The sequence below is a fragment of the Hypanus sabinus genome, chromosome 7 (genome assembly GCF_030144855.1).
Source record: "Hypanus sabinus isolate sHypSab1 chromosome 7, sHypSab1.hap1, whole genome shotgun sequence".
NCBI lineage: Eukaryota > Metazoa > Chordata > Chondrichthyes > Myliobatiformes > Dasyatidae > Hypanus > Hypanus sabinus.
The window spans coordinates 35,028,083-35,050,016 of NC_082712.1; the positions used below are offsets into that span (position 1 = coordinate 35,028,083).

The 21,934-nt window shown below is 40.7% G+C and overlaps 1 protein-coding gene across 1 annotated transcript in view; it reads right to left on the reverse strand.

The window, feature by feature from the left end:
- LOC132396482 (cardiomyopathy-associated protein 5-like) overlaps positions 1-21,934 on the reverse strand; it is a 104,896-nt gene that overhangs the window by 39,633 nt on the left and 43,329 nt on the right. Inside the window, exons 6-8 of the mRNA XM_059974023.1 lie at positions 13,744-13,770; positions 13,108-13,130; positions 3,869-3,990 (exon numbers count right to left, since the gene is read on the reverse strand). Coding sequence (XP_059830006.1) covers positions 3,869-3,990; positions 13,108-13,130; positions 13,744-13,770 — 172 coding nt within the window. The remainder of the gene's footprint in view (positions 1-3,868; positions 3,991-13,107; positions 13,131-13,743; positions 13,771-21,934) is intronic.

The window sequence follows — 21,934 nt, forward strand, 5'->3', positions numbered from 1 at the left end:
AACTGTCTACCAACTTCTCTTATGAGCCTACCGATTCCCATGGCTATCTTGACTATATTTCTTTCCACCCTGTCTCCTATAAAAATGCAATTCCCTTATCTCAGTGCGTTCGTCTCTGCCACATCTGTTCCCAGGATGAGGCTTTCCTTTCCAGGACATCAGAGACATCCCCCCTCTTCAAAGAATGGGGTTTCCTTTCATTGATGCTGCCCTCACCTGCATCTCCTCCAGTTACTGCATTCACTCTTTCTTCCTGCCATCTTAATATGGATAGAGTTGTGCTTCATCCTCACCTACCATACCATGAGCCTTCACATCCAATGTATCCTTCTCTGCAATTTCCAACACCTTCAGCAGGATCCTACCACATGTTTACTTCACCATTCACAAATGGCGATCAACCACTTTTATTCCTATCTCCATTCCTGTTCTGCCATGTCAGTCCATGGGCTTCTCTTCCACCACAATGAGACCGTTCTCAGGGTGGAGAAGCAACACCTCACAATCCCTCTGGGTAACCTTCAACCTGCTGGTATGAACATCGATTTCTCCTTTTGATATTTTTTTTCCTTTCTCTTTTTTCTTTTACCCTCCCCCTTCCTCTTCTTCCATTCCCCATTCTGGCCTATTACCTGTTCTCCACACTGCCCATAACCTATCACCTTCTTGCTCTCCTTCCCCTCCTCCGACCTTGTTATTCTGGCCTCTTCCCTCTTCCTTTCCAGTCCTGACCAGGGGTTCTCTGACCTGCTGTGTTCCTCCAACATTTTGTGTGTGTTGCAAAGAGCAGTTGTAGAATAGAATACACTGTCTGGTGCTACTTGGACACGTCTTCAGTGATGAACCCAGGATCAGAGGATGTTTCGGGTCTAATCATCAGACACCCTCGCCCGGGCAACCCAGCCGGTGGTGATTAGACCTTGACTTGTGTCCAAGTGGCACACTAATCCACGGATCCATACCCCCCCCCCACCCCCCGGATCCACAGCCACTTTTCAGCAGCCTCCAGAATGTTCTTGGTGGCTCTTCTGCACTGCAGTCCTTTTGCTCCAAGGAGTTTAAGAGTCCGCTGTAATGAACGGCCAGCAAAGCTCCGGCACCAGCTCCGACTGGCTCACAGCGAGCTCTCCAGCCATCGCTCCGGCATTCTGCAACAAGATATGTGTACATAGCCCTCTTGCACTCGTTGGCCTCTTCAATCCGGACTTCCCAGGGGACAGTAAGTTCCAGCAGGACCACTTGCTTTGTAGACTCCAATATTAACACAATAAATATAAATACTCAAGATTGATTGATTGTATGTCCATGAAGTGATGATAGGAGTGTCTATGCATAAGATGACTGACAGGAAATGATAACGTAGTGGTGGTTGGGGGTGTGGTGCGGTAGCTTAGTGTGTGGAGGTGTCGATCACCCTTACTGCTTGGGGAAAGTAACTGTTGTTGAGTCTGGTGGTCCCGGTGTGGATGCTACATAGCCTCCACCCTGATGGGTGTGGGACAATCAGAACATGAGCAGGGTGGGTGAGAACCTTCATTATATTGCTGGCCTTTTTCAGGCACCTTTCCATATATATGTCTGTGATAGCGGGTAGGCTGGTGCCTGCTTGGGCAGTTTCAACTACCTGTTGTAGAGCATTCCTGTATGCCGCAGGGCTGTTTCCGTACCATGCAGCGTACTAGGATGCTCTCTGCTGCCCATCTGTAGACGTTTGTGGAAGATATATATATCCCTAATATGTATATATTATTTTCCAAACATTGCAGGTTTTAAAAAAAATTATTCATTTACGGGATGTGGGTGTCGCCAGCTAAGCCAGCATTTATTGCCTGTCCCTAGTTGTCCTTGAGAAGGTGGTGATGAGCTGCCTTCTTGAACCACTGCAGTCCTTGAGATAGGTACACCCACACTGCTGTTGGGGAGGGAATTCCATCATTTTGACCCAGTGACAATGAAGGAACAGCGATATGTTTTTGCCTCATTTCATGCAGGTGTCTCATCTTAGGTCATTTATGGGGGAACACATGAACAAATTGTCATAATTCATAATCATTATTTGAACTTTGTTAAGAATGATGTCATGAGATAGACTGTTGCAACATTGTACATACTATTTTTCAGAGTCTGTAGAGAATATGATTATGGTATACCTAACTGTAGAACAAGAAGTATCCAAATATTTAACACAGGCCATTAGAACTAATGGCACTGTGAGATTCTATAAATTTGTACCTGGTGAGCCAGTTGTTTATATAAAACAAATGCAGAAAAATAGAAGGGAAACCCCCTAAGTATGTAAGCAGAGCTCAAGATGAGTCAGAAAAGATGACTTGGACTCCGTACAACAGAAACTTCAGTAAATATTATAGGAAACAAACGATGTTTACAATTTACCTTGGAAGATTGGATATATCCCTTCAACAATAAAATTACAGAAGGCGCAGAAGAAGCTGCTGAAGAATAGAATTTAGTGATCCATGAGCAAAAGAAAGACAAGCTATTAATGGAAGTGGGCTTGGATACTGGTGCAAAACCAGCTAGCTGATTGGAACCATAAAATGCAGTTTTATAGTGTTCAATACATCTTCAAGGAGCAGTGCCTCAGAAAGCCAGCATCCATTATTAAGGACCCCTGTCACTCATTGTTACCATCAGGTAGGAGGTACAGAAGCCTGAGGCACACACTCAGTGATTCAGGAACAGCTTCTTCCCTCTGCCTTCTGATTTCTTAATGGACATGAACACATGTTACTATTCTGGCATTTCTTAACCATTTAATACACACACACACACACACACACACACACACACACACACACACACACAGTATATACACACACACACACTTACTGTAATTAATTTATTTATAATCTCTATATTATCATGGATTGCATTACCATAGAACCATAGAACACTACAGCACAGTACAGGCCCCTCAGCCCTCCATATTGTGCTGACCCATATAATCCTTAAAAAAAAGTACTAAACCCACACTACCCCATAACCTTCCATTTTTCTTTCATCCATGTGCCTGTCCAAGAGGCTCTTAAATACCCCGAATGTTTTAGCCTCCACCACTATCCCTGGCAAGTCATTCTAGGCACTCACAACCCTCTGTGTAAAAAAACTTACCCCTGATGTCTCCCCTAAACTTCCCTCCCTTAATTTTGTACATATGCCCTCTGGTGTTTGCTATTGGTGCCCTGGGAAACAGGTACTGACCATCCACCCTATCTATGCCTCTCATAATCTTATTATACTGCTGCTACTAAGTTAACAAATTTCACGACATATGCTGGTGATATTAAACCTGATTCTGATCATTTGCCCGCAGAAAGCAATCAAGGTTGCATTTCGAGTCTGAGAGATCTAACAATATTGTGATTTTAGAAAGTTGTTGGATCAGTGTTTGTGAGAAAGGTTAATGTGTAGGTCAGCTTCTCAGTTCATCTGACCTGACTTCAAGGGAATGAGCAGGATAGACACTGAAATGAAGATGATGCGGAGCAATGTGGGCAAGTTCCAGTCAGCTCAAGGTGCAGATGTATGGATATTGCACAAAGGCATAGAGATGTTTATGACAAACGCTGAGTCATTACAGCACTATTCCCATGCTTATGTCATATCAATATACTTTAATTAATGCATTAATGTTGGCATATTTATATCACTGCTTTCCAGAGGGAAAAACATAGTAATGCTACTGGCTTAGTGAAAATCCACTGCTTACCTTTTTTTGAATCACATCCCCAGTTATTAATTTTCCCATTATATCAGCATCCTCAAGCCATCAATGAAACTTGATTCTAAATGGAGAAACATCTATATGCTATTGAGATTAAGCAGCTAATAAAGCTTATAGCAGTACCAGGCAAATTTTTCAAGGACTCAAATCCAGATCTTGAAGACTTGACAGCAAGATCTTCCAAGGAGGAACACCAACTTGGCTTCAAATCCAGAGAAACTGCAGTCTCCAAAGCAGAAATCACTCTGTAAATAGATATTGATTTATCAGTTATGCTATTTCCTTTTGAATAACAGCAGCAAATTAATTATTAAAAGTAGGTGATTATTGGAATGTTTAAGTATAATTCTTGAGTAATTACTTAGCTACTCCCTCCCACTCACAATGCAGAATGGGTGAAAGGTCACTGAACTGAACCAAGACACTTTCTTGCTTCACAGCTGCTGCCTAACCCACTGAACATTTTCATGGATTCTGTTATTACCCAAGAATATCATATTTTGTTTCATCAACAGTTTTCTTAACATTTAAAGACTATCATTATCTGAGAATCTGTCATATTTCACACATAAAGCAACTCTAATTACAGTGAATTATTTTGGAAATTAAACAATTTTGTAATAATCAATCTGAAAAAAAATCATGGATTGATAGAGACACATAGAGTGGAGATATATAGAGAGAATGTTTCCTATAGCGAGTGAGTCTAGGACCAAAGGGCACAGCCTCAGAACCCCTGTAGAAGAAAGGCGAGGATGAATTTCTTTAGCCAGAAATTTCTCCCAAGTTAGTTTCAGGACTGGGGAACAAATTCAGGGTTGCCTCTTTGAAAATGTTCTGAAAAACAACAATATACTCTATAAACTTTGCCTATCTGAAAAGAACTTAAAAGAGATGACTTGCCACACCCACTGAAATACAATATGCTTACTATCTGACCATGAGAGAATTCTGCCGCCCTAATTACCATTTTAAGTGTGCTTTGACTTCTACTGGCGTTTTGATACTGCACCCTGTTCTGAGTAATGACTAGATATCAATCAGGAGAGAGTCAAGAGGTTTATTCACTCTGAAAAGCATGAATTGTGTGGGAATTTCTGGAGAAATGTGGGATCTTTTGCCAAAAAGCATTAAATTCGAAGGCTGGTCTTGTAGTGTTGTGGAAAGCTGTTAGAGGAACAGAACGTGTACATTTTTACTGTTACAAACAAAACAATGGAATATGTAAAACTACTAACTTATTTAATGATGAACGGGAAGAAATGATTCCTCATATGGTGATCAGTAAGAGCAATAGGTTACCAAGAAGAGCAATAGAGACCAAATATTGAATTGGGAGATTCCATGGTTTTCCTAATGAGGAATCTGATGGGCAAAAGGGTATTCATCATTTGCAAATATTATGGGGATTTTCTAATTTATTAAGGTCATTATGGGAAATACTTTAGCTCCCCTTTTACTTAAGTCAATACAAGAACGATAGTCACATAGAACGTTCCAAGAGTGCTTCTATCAACTTAAAGATCTTCCAGACCCAGATATTGCAGTCTAGTTAGAGGACCAAAAGCCTTACTAATTGTTTCAAAATGTAATACCAAGTATTTGAAAAGATTGGAGTAAAAGGGGGAAAAAATCGATAGCTGTTGGGCACATCTGGGAACCCAAGTCTGTTGAAGAGTATAGGTGTTGGGAGGAAGAATAATTAGATTGCAGAGTTCGGTTTATTTCAGTGCTTCATTAATGAAAGTTGATTTCCCAGAGTGGAGTGGGTAAATGACCAATTTTGTGTTGAGAATTTGGATTGGTATTCCCTCTATGAGTCACGCTAGAGCATGGCACGCTTCCCAAAATCATCAATCCTCATGCGACAGCGTATTTCAGCACCACTGTATTTTAGTTGTTTTTATTATGCACACATGTCATCAGCCAATCAGAAACCCACCAGGTTCTCATAAAGTTGCAGCTGCCTGATTTAAATGGTCATCATACCCTTGCCTGTCACCGCTTACGGTCTGGTGCAGGCTGCCCGCTCATTCTGACAACACTACCACACATCATTACCCTCAGCCAAGACCTCCACTGAGTTCCTCTGTCACTTCAGATCTTGGGAACTGCAACTGGTGATCCCAGTACTTTTGATGCAAGACTTGGAACTGCAGCATGGTGGTTTAAGGGTCCACAGTAATGTCAGGTATTCTCTGAGGGAGAAGCTATGGAAGAGTTCAATACCACAGACCCCTCCCCATGATTGTTAGGTAGCTGCACTCCTTTCTCAATCTCTCCGAGGACAGTCGTCACTGTTCTCACAGAAGTATGAAACCTTCTATGACATAAACCATAGGCTTGCTACCTTAATTATATTATCAGTGGGATGAAGATCCCTTCCAAGCCCTGATTCCTCACTTCAGGATTACATTAGGTAGCTGTGGTTGATCAATAACTTTTTACATTGTTTGCTGCTGACTACAGCCTTATGACAATCCCTGTTGTAGTTTGCAGCAGAACAGGCAATTCTCTTCATCGCTCATTCAGCAGAGAACATGAGGCAGAGGAAGTGCTAGGATATAAAAACATTCCAGATATACTTCAGGTAACATGCTCTTTCCGTTTCTATCAGGACTGAACACTTGTACATACCATTTATTTCCTTTCATTTGTATAATCTGCTCAGTGTGCTCCAGTAAGCCAATTGATCCAACGTTACTAGGTCCCACAGCATTAGGAACACATCACATTGACAAAGGAGGTTAGCTGTCCATTGTGCCATCCTTTTATTGATGTTTCCTTTGTTCCACCCATTGCTTTCCCTCTAACCTACTTTCTCTCTTTCCCACTTCTGATAAAGGGTCTTTGACCGGAAATATTAACAGGCTCCACTTTTCACAGATGCTGCTTGACTAGTTGAGTTCTTATAGATTTTGTTTCAGATTCCTGCATCTGCAGTATTGTTTCCCCATAGTTATGAGACATAGACCACAAGACATAGAAGCAGAATTAGGCCATTCAGCCCATTGAATCTACTCCACCATGGCATATTTATTATGCCTCTCAACCCCATTCTTCTGACTTCTCCCGTAACCTTTGGTGCCCTGACTAATCAAGAACCTATCAATCTCTGCATTAAATACACCCAATGACTTGGTCTCCACAGCCATCTGTGGAAATGAATTCCACATAATTCGTGGCTAAAGAAAGTCCTCATCTCTGTTTTAAAGGGACATCCTTTTATTCTGAGGCTGTGCCCTCCAGTCTTAAACTCACCCACTTTAGGAAATATCCTCTCCACCATTCTACCTAGGCCTTTCGACAAGTTTCAATGAGATTCCCCCTGCCCCCATTATTCTAAACACCAGCAAATACAGGCTTAGAGTCATCAAACACTCCTCATACATTAACCCTTTCATTCCCAGGAACATTCTCATGAACGTCCAGACCATCTCCAATGCCAGCAAATCCTTTCTTAGACAAGTGACCCAAAACTGCTCACAATACTCCGTATGCAGTCTGACCAATGCCTTATAAAAGCAAACATGTAATGCTGAGGCTTTATATTCTTTTAAAATACTTGTGTGAGCAAAATCAACTTCAATAGAAAAGATGTATCTTCTGTTAATGTTAATGTCATGCAAAAGCATAGTAGGCAAATGCTGATCTTGACAAGTAATTACTATCAATATTAAATGAAGTGTGTAATATTTTCTGATACTTCATTTTTAATACCATTAATGTCATGGAAAAGCTTGTAAGAGCCATTAGAATATCTATTAATTCAATACTAACTAGACTGAGTCAAAATGGTTAAAAAGTCAACAGCAATGCTAATTGCAAAGCCTGTGCTGAAGCAGTGTCACATTTGAAGCAGACAGAACATTAATTAAATCTTCAAACAAGTAACATGCTACCGAGGTATGGTACTCAAAGCAAGTATATTAGGTTCAGATCAGCAAGCACATGTCAGAGATCAATGGGGAGCTTCAACCTATCAAAACACCTTAGAAATGAAGCAAAAGAGATTTGTAGCAGAGGAAACAAGGAGGGTTTGAGGAACAGGAGGCGTACTTAAAAAGGTGGAATATCGGTGCTTAGCGGAACATCACATCCTTCTACCTAAAATCTGTTAGGTTCAGTAAGAAATTTGGCTTTCACTGCCAGAGGAGTTGAACACAAGCAGAGATACCTTATCCACTTATAGGCATCTCTGTTGAGACTGTATCTGGAATATTGTGTGCAGGTCACATCTCCCCACCATGTAATTTATGATAATCTTGCATTACCTTTTGTACCCTCATACTAAGGGAGACAATAGTACCTCCCCCTATTAAAGAAAACTTCAGAGATATTGAGATAGTGTCTCATCTTTCACCATGATGAATACCTTAACACCAAAGTTGCAAGGGCTGATTCATGTGCATTATCTACAGTAAAGAATGTCTATAATTGTAATGTAATTCTGTAATTGTAGAGTAAACAATTATTTGATCTCTGTTGAGCTGGTTGCTTATTGCTCTGCACAGTTTCTGGATTTCTCATTGCAATTTAAGATTAAACAAAAGTGTTTAACTCAGAATTCAGAATGAAGTAGAACTTAAAGATCTCAACATTAAATCCCTCTCCAGTCCAAACTAACAAAATAATAACATTTAAATGGAATTAGATAGTTGGGTGTGCTCCACTGTGTTACCACCAGGCAGTTCTTGCCCACAGCTGCAGGAAGGTTGTCTCTTCTCCTTGATTGCTGAACCAAATACCTGTGCTGTTAGCCAACTGCTGTAACCATCTGGGGTGGCTGCAGTTATTCACTGTCTTGCCCGACAGCCTGTGATGAACGGGGAAATACCGACACACTGAATGGGGCACAGGTTTGCAGTGCTGTGTGAAAACTCCTGGAATCAAGCAGACAATGCTGTCTGGCTCTGCAGTGCCCCAGTATCCTGGGACATGAGGTTCAGGTGATCCATCTCAGCTCCTGAGGCCAAATGAGCCTCCCTTCTGCGTCGAAGTTCCAGCAAACCTAGACTGTGAGACTGAGGGGCAAAGTAAGGAAGAGGACCCATGACAAGGCTAATTTACAGTGTATATACACATCTTTCTCTCCGTGGCAAATGTGAGGGAATAAGACCCCGGCGACTGACCAATCAGAGTATTGGAGCCAATAGAAGTATCTTTCAGTAGCAAGTGCAAGCTGGACTTCATAGAGTAAACCAGCAAGGAAACAGCCCTTTCATCCTACTTGCCCGTTCCAATCAAGGCGTTTATCTACACTAATCCTATCTACATGCATTTGCTTCATAATCCTCTAAACCTTTCCTATCCAAGTGTCTATCCAAATTATTTTTAAACACTATGACTGCAGCTGCTTTGCCTCATCCTCTGGCAGCTCACTCCAGATACCCCACTACCCTTCGTGTGAAAAATGTGCCCCTTTAAATTTTTCTTGTCTCACCATAAAACTATGCCAGCCATATCCTCTAGTTTAAGACTCTGCTGTCACTGGAAGAAGACTGTGACTATCTACTGTACCTATAACCCTCATAACTTCTAAAATCTTTCATAAGATCACCCATTAATCTCTCATTTATCTCCCAGATGCACACAACCTTGTGTACCTGTGGTGCCCTTTCTTGCACATACAATATTGAGGTGTCTCACTTCCAAACCATATAACAATTACAGCATGGAAACAGGCCATCTCGGCCCTTCTAGTCTGTGCTGAACGCTTACTCTCACCTAGTCCCACTGACCCGCACTCAGCCCATAACCCTCCATTCCTTTCCTGTCCAGATACTTATCCAATTTTACTTTAAATGACAATACTGAACCTGCCTCTACCACTTCTACTGGAAGCTCGTTCCACACAGCTACCACCCTCTGAGTAAAGAAATTCCCCCTCATGCTACCCTTAAACTTCTGCCCCCTAACTCAACTCATGTCCTCGTTTGAATCTCCCCTATCTCTCAAAGGTATTACGAATATGCCACAACTCTGAGGGGCCGAAGGGTACAAAGTAGCCCCCTCCTTTGTGAGAATCACAAGATCACTATTAATTCAGGTCTGGGACCCAGGAAATGAGAGAGAGATGTCCAGAATACACAAGGCTTGGAATGTGTCCTGGCCTCCACAAGACAAAGCCATTGTCTCTTGGAGCCGGCATTGTGTATTGAGTACTGTACTATTCATTGAAGCCCTCAGGGAATGACCAGAGTGGGCTGGTTGAGGGTTTGCATCATCCCAACCTGATTGACATCTGAGACCCCGTGAGTAAGGATAAAAGAGGGTCTGGGGAACAACCCCTTTAGACGCACCAGGAGAAACGCTAGAAATCCCATAACAGCGTTTAATAGCGACAGCCAGTGGGGCTCGCGTGCGTCCTTTTCCTTTGCCTAGGAATTGGCGGGCTTACCACGGAAGAACGGCTTTAGCTAAAGGACCGGCTACACCAACGGAACTCTCGAAGGATCGAACTCATAAAAAGGAAAAGCTGGCAAGTTTCTAAAAATCTCTCTTGACTCCAACCAAAGGCTGCAGCCTGAATGAACTGAGTGACTTTTATATTTCCATCGGACAATACATTATCCCCTAGACAACGATAGAGCTTATTTCTTATTGATTATTATTATACCCGCACTTTTAGATTTAGTATTGACGACGTATATTATCTGTATGTTTGCATTGATATTATTTTTGTGTATTTTTACTAATAAATACTGTTAAAAATAGTACCATCAGACTTCAACGGACCTCTCTATCTTTACTGGTAAGTGACCCAGTTACGGGGTTCGTAACAATGGAAAAAGCCTATCCACGTCAACTCGATCTATCCCTCTCATAATTTTAAATACCTCAATCAACTCTCCCCTCAACCTTCTACACTCCAAAGAATGAAGACCTAACTTGTTTAACCTTTCTCTGTAACTTAGGTGCTGAAACCCAGGTAACATTCTAGTAAATCTCCTCGGTACTCTCTCTAATTTGTTGACATCTTTCCTATAATTCGGTCACCAGAACTGTACACAATACTCCAAATTCGGCCCTACCAATGCCTTGTACAATTTTAACATTACATCCCAACTCCTACACTCAATGCTCTGATTTATAAAGGCCACCATAGCAAAAGCTTTCTTCACCACCCTATCCACATGAGATTCCACCTTCAGGGAACTATGCACTATTATTCCTAGATCACTCTGTTCTTCTGCATTCTTCAATGCCCTACCATTTACCATGCATGTCCTATTTGGATTATTCCTACCAAAATGTAGCACCTCACACTTATCAGCATTAAACCCCATCTGCCATCTTTCACACACTCTTCTAACTGGCCTAAATCTCTTTGCAAGCTTTGAAAACCTACTTCATTATCCACACCACCACCTACCTTAGTACTTACAAATCCAATTTACCACCCTATCATCCAGATCATTAATGTATATGACAAACAACATTGGACCCAGTACAGATCCCTGAGTCACACCACTAGTCACCGGCCTCCAACCTGACAAACAGTTATCCACCACTACTCTCTGGCATCTCCCATCCAGCCACTTTTGAATCCATTTTACTACTTCAATATTAACACCTAATGATTGAACCTTCCTAACTAACCTTCTGTGTGGAACCTTGTCAAAGGCCTTACTGAAGTCAATATAGACAACATCCACTGCTTTACCCTCATCAACTTTCCTCATAACCTCTTCAAAAAATTCAATAAGCTTTGTCAAACATGACCTTCCATGCACAAGTCCATGCTGACTGTTCCTAATCAGACACTGTCTATCCAGGTAATAATATATACCATCTCTAAGAATACTTTCCATTAATTTACCCACCACTGATGTCAAACTGACAGGCCTATAATTGCTAGATTTACTCTTAGAATCCTTTTTAAACAATGGAACCACATGAGCAATATGCCAATCCTTCGGCACCATCCCCGTTTCTAATGACATTTGAAATATTTCTGTCAGAGCCCCTGCTATTTCTACACTAACTTCCCTCAAGGTCCTAGGGAATATCCTGTCGGGATCCAGAGATTTATCCACTTTTATATTCCTTAAAAGCACCAGTACTTCCTCCTCTTTAATTGTCATATTTTCCATAACTTCCCTACTTGTTTCCCTTACCTTACACAATTCAATATCCTTCTCCTTAGTGAATACCGAAGAAAAGAAATTGTTCAAAATCTCCCCCATCTCTCTCCGCTCCACACATAGCTGTCCAAAGCTCAACTTTCTGCTAACTCCCTCACCAGGTGTACCTTGCTGTGCTCCCAGCTCACCAATACACAAGAACAAAGGAGATCCTGCCATTTTTTAATTGCCTTCATCAACACGATCAGATTAGATTAACTTTGTCATATGTACGTTGAAACTTGTAATGTGTTATTTGCATCAAGTCAAATCAAATCAGTGAGGATTGTGCTAATGGAAACAGCATTCCTGATGCCAACATAGCATGCCCACAACTCACTAACCCTAACTGTATGTCTTTGGAATGTGGGAAAAAACTGGAGCACCTGGAGAAAATTCAGATGTCAACGGGAAAAACTTACAAACTCCTTAATAGCCAGTACTGGGAATCAAAGCTCAATCTTACGGTCAGTGCCAGAAATTGAAGCTCGATCTTGCAGTCAGCGCCGGGAATCGAAGCTCAATCTTACGGTCAGTGCTATACAGCATTGCACTAACCACTACTCTACTGTGTTGCCTCATGTTGAGATAACCATCAGTGAAGTGGCAGAGTCTCATTTCCTCCTTTCCTTTTCTCTCAACCTCACACTCTCTTTCCATAGCACCATTTGCAACATTGGGTGCAACTTGCATGGGCCCTACTCGCAGCTAGAGCCTGGCACTGCAGCCACATAGCTATGAAGCGGCATCGGTGCCAAATTCAGTAAGGGGTTTTACTGGAATGTGCCTCTTCCCAAACATGGAAGCGTTTGAGAAAATGATGCATCTGTGCTGCTGCACTAAGGTCACCTCAGATGTCATGAACTTACAGGATAAGGGCAACATACAGGGCTGTTTCTTCCCATTTTGGAACAAAGGAGGACATTATCTGTTATCTAAACAGTGCACTTTTGAATCCAGAATATTACAATTCATTATGTTACTGATGTTACTTCAAAACAGGTTATTGCCCTTCCAAATACATTTATAAGCCTCAAAGTGCAAATTTAGTACCAGTATTGTAGAAAATATACTTTAGCAACACAAAGTTAGTATAGTATTAAAAACATCCCAAACATATTAATCACGAATTTCAAGGCTCTTAAGCTTTTCACTGCCAGAGCATTGATCAGCTGTTAGATTCGGCTGTAAACCACTCTGAATAACGCGAGCAAAAGCAGATCAATCCAAAAGTACCTGTCATTGATCATCCTGAAGGACTGTGGATAAGGAGGAGAAGCAGAAATGAAACAAACTAAGCAGTGGAAACAAAGCCTTCAAACTGTCAGCGACAGACATTAAACATTCTTCAAGAATACTCAAAATGACATCAAATGTTCCAGTACTGATCTACCAGGAAGGATATTTTCACTAAGCTATCCCATAGATATTCAGAAAATCAAAATAACTTAACCATCTTTCAATTAATTATTAACATTTTGTGCACATAGTTTTTAAAATTTTGATAAGCTGGCATTAAAATTATCTAAAAGAAGACAATGCTATCTACATTGATGTTGGCACTGAGAGTAGCAACATGCACATTAAATAGGTTCAATCATCCAGTTTCTGACAGTTTCCGGGCCTTTTTAAGATAGAGTTGGAAATTTCTCAGTGGTAATAGATCAGATTATGGTTATGGTTTCAAATTCCACTTTAGAGTTTTGTAAATAATGTGAGGAATGGTGAGGAAAGTGTTGTACTTCAAATGGAATTTTAAACTTTCCATCCATGGGGTGGATTTCAGACACTGGGAAAACTCACCTGCTCCTGTTCAAAAGCATCCTGACCAACATAATTAAAACCATATTATTTGGTCTAATTGTAGATTACATCGCCGTGCATAAATTGGCTCTGGTCCTATTGCAACAGTATATTTGACAAGTTATTAATTGGCTGCACATAACTTCATAATGTTCAAGGTAATGAAGGGTGCCATACAAGTCTTAGAAATATTTTGATAAATATAAAAGTATGTTTGAACAAATATCTTAATTAGGAGCCTTATTTTTAATTCATAATAATGTGGAGATAATAGCAAATCCTTTGCAACTTATTTCATTTTAGAAAAAGTCAGATTTAGTAAAAATAGTTTAGTGTTAGAGACTGAAACATTAATTTCTACATATCTATCTGTTGTTTTTAACAATGAAAAATACCACTCAGACAAAATTGATTATGATCCAATGGAGATGCTAATTATGAAGGGGTTAAAAAATATTTTGATAAAGCAGAGAGTATTTGAGGGGTCTAAAAAGTATGATAAAATTGTGAAACAGCTGAGGAAGCAGAACATTGACTATTTACTTGCTTGATATCTACCAACCTGGTAGTTCCATATGCATCCCACCTATTCATTGCAATGCTGCAGACTTCCACACTAGGTAATTTCAGGCTTTTTCCACAGATGTGTCTCCAAACCTTCCATCACCTATACTACATGCTTTGTTCAACGAACACATAATAGTCTCATCACTGATGTGTTAGCCATCATTTTGTCCTGGACGTAGGACAAAACTGGAGTGACAGAGTGAAAGGGGTATCACTACAAATTGGAATGTAATATCTATAGTGCAGTGATTGGGGTTATAGATGGAGCCACTACAACCACCTCTATCTATTACCCCAGATACTGCACGGCACACACTTTAAACCACTTTTTATAATGCTGTTTGTACATGATATTATTTATATATTTATGGATAGTGCAGAACAGGCCCTTCGAGCTAAACCAGCCATTGCTGAACGTTATTATTACTCCATGTCGTGCCAACGCACCACAGCATATTCCTAATACACATAAATGTATATGGCAAACAAAGCTGATCCTTGGTAGAAATAAATTCAGTGATAATTTTTCAAAGGGTATGGAATATCTGCTTTGACTAGAAGTTAAACTACTGAGTTTTAGATAAAGTGGGACAACTGAGAATAACACAATGCAACTCAAAAAGCCAACACAGGCACAACAGATAAAACGGCTCCCTTGCCTGCAGCAAAGTTTTAATTTTTCGTCCTTCCCACTTTATACTTTTCAGTTATGAGGTCATCATTGGCAGGGACAGTGTTTATTGCCCAGTCCTAAGGTGGTGATAAGCCATGTACTTGGCCTGTTGCAACACAAATCCTCCATGATGTTGTTGGAAGGTGAGCTCCAGAACTGAGACCAGGTAACAATGAGAAAAAACAGTAATATATTTCTAAGCCAGGATGGGGAACCTGCAGGTGGTGCTGTTACCACATGGTTTCTGCCCGAGTCCTCCTCAGTGTACAAGTCACATGCTTGGAAGCTGCCATCAGATTAGCCCAAGGCAATGTACACTCTGCCTATGCTGCACTGGACATGAAGAAAGTAAATGTTTGGGGATGCCAGTCAAGGGAGTTCCATTGCCCTGGATGCTGTTGGAGCTACACTCATATAAACCAAATAGAGAGCATTCCATCAGACTCCTGGAAAGCCATTGAGAAGTCAGGAGTCGCCCACTGCAGGATAGTTATCCATTGACCCGCTTTGGAGCCATATTATGTAATCAGTCTCTGGAGTTAACTTTATGGTCAATGCTGACCCCCCAAGAAAAGGATGGTGAGAACTCAGTGATGGTAGTGTTGAAAGGACTAGATAAGGTGGATGTGGACAGGATGTTTCCTACAGTGGGGGTATCCAGAACTAGAGGGTACAGCCTCAGAATTAAGGGAAGACCCTTTAGAACAGATGAGGTGGATTTTTTTTTTTAGCCAGAGTGTAATAAATTTGAGGAATGCTCTGCCACAGACTGCATTGGAGGGTATATTTAAGGTGGAAGTTGATCGGTTCCTGATCAGCCAGGGCATCAAAGAATATGGCGAGAAGGCAGGTGTGTGGGTTGAGTGGGATCCGGGATCAGCCATGATGGGATGGTGGAGTAGTCTCAATGGGCTGAATGGCTTAATTCTGCTCCTCTGTCTTATGGTAATGCCAATGAATTTTGAGAGCTGGTAGTTAGACTCTCCTTTGTTGCTGATGGTCATTGTTAAGTTGGTCAAAAGTCAAAGCCAAAGAGAATTTATTACCAAAGTATATATACAACCTTCAGATTCAATTTCTTGCAGGCATTTACAGGAAAATAAAGAAATACAATAAAGTTTATGGAAAACTATACATAAACAAAGACTGACAAGCAACCAATGTGCAAAAAAAGGAAAATAAAAAATAAATAATACTGAGAGCATGTGCTGTAGAGATAGCTAGGACACAACATCCAAGGTTGACCCTGACCGATAGAGGACTTCGTGTCAGTTGATTACATTGAGTATGGAATACAATTTTAACACTGTTCTGAGAGAAAAAAATCATTCAGAAAAAACCATTCCAACCATGGTCCAAAAGAAAACATAAGCTTCAACTAGTTCAAAGTTCAAAGTAAATTTATTATCCAAATACAAATTACCATATACTACCTTGAGGTTCATTTTCTTGTGGGCATTTACAGGAAAAATACAACAGACATTTTTTAAAAGATATATATATATATAGAAAACTATACATAACAAACTAAGACTGACAACAACCAATGTGCAAAAGAAGATGAACTGTGCAAATAAAAATATACTGAAAACATGAGATGCACCAAACAGGCAAGAACTACACAGACTTGCAAAAGTTAGCTGCCATTCCCCCAACTTCCAACTGTTTTTTAATGTTAAAAGGCTTAGACAAAGTAGATTTGGAAAGGATGTTTCCCATGGTGGCGGTGTCTAGGACAAGATGGCACAGCCTCAAGATAGAGGGGGGCATCCATTTAAAACAGAGATGTAGAGAAACCTCTTTAGCCAGAGGGTGGTGAATTTGTAGAAATTATTACCACAGGCAGCTGTGGAGGCCAGGTTGTTGGGTGTATTTAAGGCAGAGATCGATATGTTCTAACATCAAAGGCTACGGGGAGAAGGCAGGGAATTGGGTTGAGGAGAGGAATAAAGGATCAGCCATGATTGAATGGCAGAACCGACTTGATGGGCCAAATGGCCCAATTCTGGTCCTACGTCTTATGGTTTTGACTAGATAGACAACCTAATTCTGCTGTGGGTGGATGGATGAGAAATTAATTCACATCACAAGTTCACATCTAGAACACAGTTCAAGTAAAATACTCTTGGATAATTGCCCTTCACGTAGCAGAAATAACTTGGCAGTTGTTAATCCACATAGAAAGATATTTCTCATCTGACTGTGATGAAAACAACCAAGTCAACATATCCAGTAAGAAAATTATTGTAATCCAGGTCAAATGAAAAACATTATTATTTGATCTACTCTTGATGTAAGGTACTGCAGACTGGAAACGAAAGGGTAACTAACAGCTGAAACTAAAACAAATGCTAATCAGGGAACCAAAGGAAGTAATGAAATCTAAACTAGAAGATTAAAAAAATCTGTAGACAAAAGAAGTATGACCCAAAAAAAAGCAAAAAAATGTTGGGTATTTATTTAGAGAGATCGCGTGGAATAGGCCCTTCCTGCACAACAAGCTGGACCACCTAGCAATCCACTTTTTTAACCCTACCCTATCACAGGACAATTTACAATGATCAATTAACTCAACAATCGGTACACATTTGGTTTGTGGACGGGAACTGGAGCACCCAGAGAAAACCCATGCAGTGGCAGGGAGAACGTATAAACTCCTTATAGACAGCTCTGGAACTGAACTTCAAACTCTTGGTGCCCCAAGCTGCAATAGTGCACACTACCGCTATGCTACCAATCTGCAGGCAAAAAGAATGTTAAAGTTTGATGCTGAAGGCCCTTCACCAGAATTGGAGAAATGAGAAAACAATTTAATTTTAACTTGTCCTCAAACTTGAAATTTATCTCTGTTTTGTTTCTTGGTAGGTCAGGGAAAATCTGTGGAGGGAGAAACGGTTCATGTTTCAAGTCAACAGAAATTAAAACTACCCTGTTTTCCCCTCTCCCCCAGCACTGATGAAGGGTTTTCAGGCTGATATATTAACTTTTTCTCTTTCCACATGTGCTGGCTGATCCGCTGAGCATTCTCAGCAGTTTAGGTTTCCTTTTAAATTTCAGAAACCTAAATTAGGCTTGATAGTGTGACTCAAGGGCAAAATACGTTGAACCATAACAAACTGAGTTGATCTTACAAGGTCAGCTTCATTAAGCATTGGTTCAGTGCGTTCATGCATGACTTTATAATTAGGTTGCAAGATCTATCAGTGTTAATTATTAAATAGCTTCAGACTGTAACCAGATCAAAATTTTCAAAAGAAGGAAAAAACATCCAAGTACATTGCTTTGCAGTTCAGTTGAACAAAATCATTTTAACATATTTATTCCAAATATCCCATGAGATATTTTGAATATACCCTTCAATACAAAGCAAACTCTGATAACATGTCGTTTCTATTGAAGCTGAAGGATGTAACATTTGAATATTCTTCTCATACACAGGCTATATGACACAAGTCAGGTGTTACCTAATGTGGGCAGAAGCTCCAAATGTGTAGCGTACAGTGAGCATTAATGATTGTACCACAGCCCATGAATGCCTTGTTTTATTTTTGGAATGAAGAGTTTGTAGCTTGTAAAATTGGCAATGACAGTCAATGTATTATCAGAGGAATAAGTGTTGGCAATGCATTAATTTAATGGCATAGAAAATCTGTTGGTGGTTAATGGCCAAGTATTTGGTGTAGGCCTCAGGTTTGAAAAGGTAGGATCAAACCCGGCCTCACATACTCAACCACTTCACCAGTTAGTAATGGTGACTGAGAAGGCACTGGCCAGAGAGATCCGGAAAAAATGAATTTATGCCAAAATATGCAGGTTATTAAAATGAAAATTTGGAAGACATTTATTTAAAATACAAAGCATGCTAACTATGCTAAGTTTATTTGGTGAACTTTACAAAATGATAACAAAAAAAATACTGGAAATACTCAGCAGGTCAGGCAGGTTATTTTCTGTTTTAATTTCAGATTTCCCATATCCACAGTTCTTTTGCTATCGATTATACTTTAATAAATAAGTTGACATTCTTGTTTCACAGTGTTGTACATCTACCAACACAACTGATTGGAGATGATGTAGATAAATTATACACATATTGCCACTTGTCACAAATGTTACAGAATCATAAATCCAAATCTTTTGTTGCGTGCGATTATGTAACAGCAACATTTAATAAATGGATATACATCTGTTGGCAATTAGTACACATCAGGATGAGGGTGAAATCAGGATAAAATAAATGATGCCATTCCTTAAACATATTCACTAAAGCTCCTTTAATTAGCACTTTCAAAACTGTTTATTCACAGCATGGAAAATAATCCTTATATTCACTATGAATATGATTTATGGCATCTACAGTATCTTCTACTTCTTCCTAAAAAAAATGTCAAAGATTAAATACACACAAAATACTTTAGGAACTCAGCAGGCCAGGCAGCATATATAGAGGGAAATACACAGTTGACATTTCTGGCCTAGACCCTTCGTCGGCATTGGGTAAGGGAAGGGTCAAAGCCAGAATATGAGGGTAGGGAAGGGGGAAGGGCACAAGCCAGCAGGCATTGGCTGAGATAGATGGGAGGGGAAAGGCAGGAGGATGGGGGAGTAATAAAAAAAGGAAAAACGTGAGACGCTGAAAGGTGATGGGTGGAAGGATTCTGACAGGTGAGAATGGTAGACCATGGAATAAAGGGAAGGAGATGGGGAACGAGAGGGAGAAGATTGAGATGATGGGCAGGCCATGAGAGCGAGGCAGGGGAAAGAGGCCACAGGGATAAAGGAAAACAAACTGGGGAGGGATTACTGGAAATTACAGAAATCAATATCGATGCCATCAGGTTAGACTACCAAGACAGAATACGGTTTTTGTTCCTCCAGTCTGTGACTGGCTTCAAAGTGACAGTGGAGGAGTTTTTGTACAGCCATGTCAGTGTAGGAACGGGAAGTGGAATTAAAATGGGTGGCGACTGGGAGATGCCATCTCCTGCAGCAGGCCAGGCGAAGGTGATGGTTGAGATGATTCCCCCACTCTGTATTCGATGTCATCGATGTAGAGGAGGTCGCACAGGGAGCACCAAATGTAATGAATGACGTTGATGTATAACCATCTGCTGTGCTGCCTCACCTAGTTAGACTGTTTAGGGCCCTACATGTTGGTGACAGAGGAGGTGTATGGGCAGGTGTATTACTTATCATTGTTGCAAAGTTAAGTGCTTTGAATTAGATTGGCGGGGAGGACAAGGGAGGACAAGTGGACAAGGGAGTCACAGAGGGAACAATCACTGCAGAGAGCCACGAGGAAAGGGGAAGTTGTAGAGAATGATGTGGGGTGATAGCTGAGGACAAGGAAAACCCTATCCCCATTATGTCAGATGCTTGGGAAATGGAGAAGATGCGAGAAGTCAGTGAAGATGTGAATGCTTTGAGAAGTTGGTCATGACTAGACTGAACGCCTGCCTCAGCAAGGACCTGGACTTGTTGCAATTTGCCTATTGCCACAATAGGTCAATGGCAGATGCAATCTCAATGGCTCTCCATGTGGCTTTAGACCACCTGGACAGCACAAACACCCATGTCAGGATACTGTTCATCAACTATAGCTCAACATTTAATACCATCATTCCCACAAATCTGATTGAAAAGTTGCAGAACCTGGGCCTCTGTACCTCCTTCTGCAATTGGATGTACAGGAGTGAGATATGCCAACTAGTGGAGTGGTGTAGCAGCAACAACCTGGCACTCAACATCAGTAAGACAAAAGAGCTGCTTGTGGACTTCAGGAAGGGTAAGACAAAGAACACATACCAATCCTCATAGAGGGATCAGAAGTGGTGGGAATGAGCAGCTTCAAGTTCCTGGGTGTCAAGATCTCTGAGGATCTAACCTGGTCGCAACATTTCAATGTAGTTATAAAGAAGGCAAGACAGTAGCTACACTTTATTAGGAATTTGAAGAGATCTGGTATGTCAACAAATACACTCAAAAACTTCTATAGTTGTACCGGAGAGCATTCTGACAGGCTGCTTCACTGTCTGGTATGGAGGGGCTACTGCACAGGACTGAAAGAAACTGCAGATGGTCATGAATTTAGTCAACTCCATCTTGGGTACTACCCCAGGACATATTCAAGGAGCATCTCAGAAAGGCAGCATCCATTATTAAAGACCTCCAGCACCCAGGACATGCCCTTTTCTCAGGTAGGAGATACAGAAGCCTGAAGGCACACACTCAGCGATTCAGGAACAGCTCCTTCCCCTCTGCCATCCAATTCCTAAATGGATATTGAACCCTTGGACACGACCTCACTTTTTTTTAATACATAGTATTTTCAATTTTTGCATGATTTTTTAATCTGTTCAATATACATATACTGTATAAAGTATACTGAATAAGATTTACTTATTTATTTATTATTATTTTTTTCTTCTTCTAGATTATGTATTGCATTGAACTGCTGCTACTAAGTTAACAAATTTCATGACACAGGCCGGTGATAATAAACCTGATTCTGATTCTGATTCTGATTCTGACGACTGCATTGATGGAAGTGGAGGGGAAACTCACTTTCTGGAAAAAAAAGAGGAAAATTCAGCTCCAGCAGAGGAGGAACGCCGAAATGGGAAAAGCATCCTTGATCAAGGTAATTGTGGGAGTCAGTAGGTTTGTAAAAAATGTCAGTAGATCATCTGACTCCAATGATGGAGACAAAGACATCAATAAAGTAGAGAGAGCTTTTGGAAATGGGTCAAATGAATTTGAGGGCAGGGTAGAAGTTGGTGGCAAAGTAGAAGCTGGAGGCAAACTTGATGAAATTGAAAGCTCAGCATGGGTGTGGAAGGTAGCATCAATGAAGTTGTCAATGCAGCAGAGAAAGAGTTGTGGAACCTTATATAGAAACATAGAAAACCTACAGCACAATACAGGCCCTTCAGCCCACAATGCTGGGCTGAACATGTACTTACTTTAAAATTACTTAGGGTTACCCATAACCCTATTTTTCTAAGCTCCATGCATCTATCG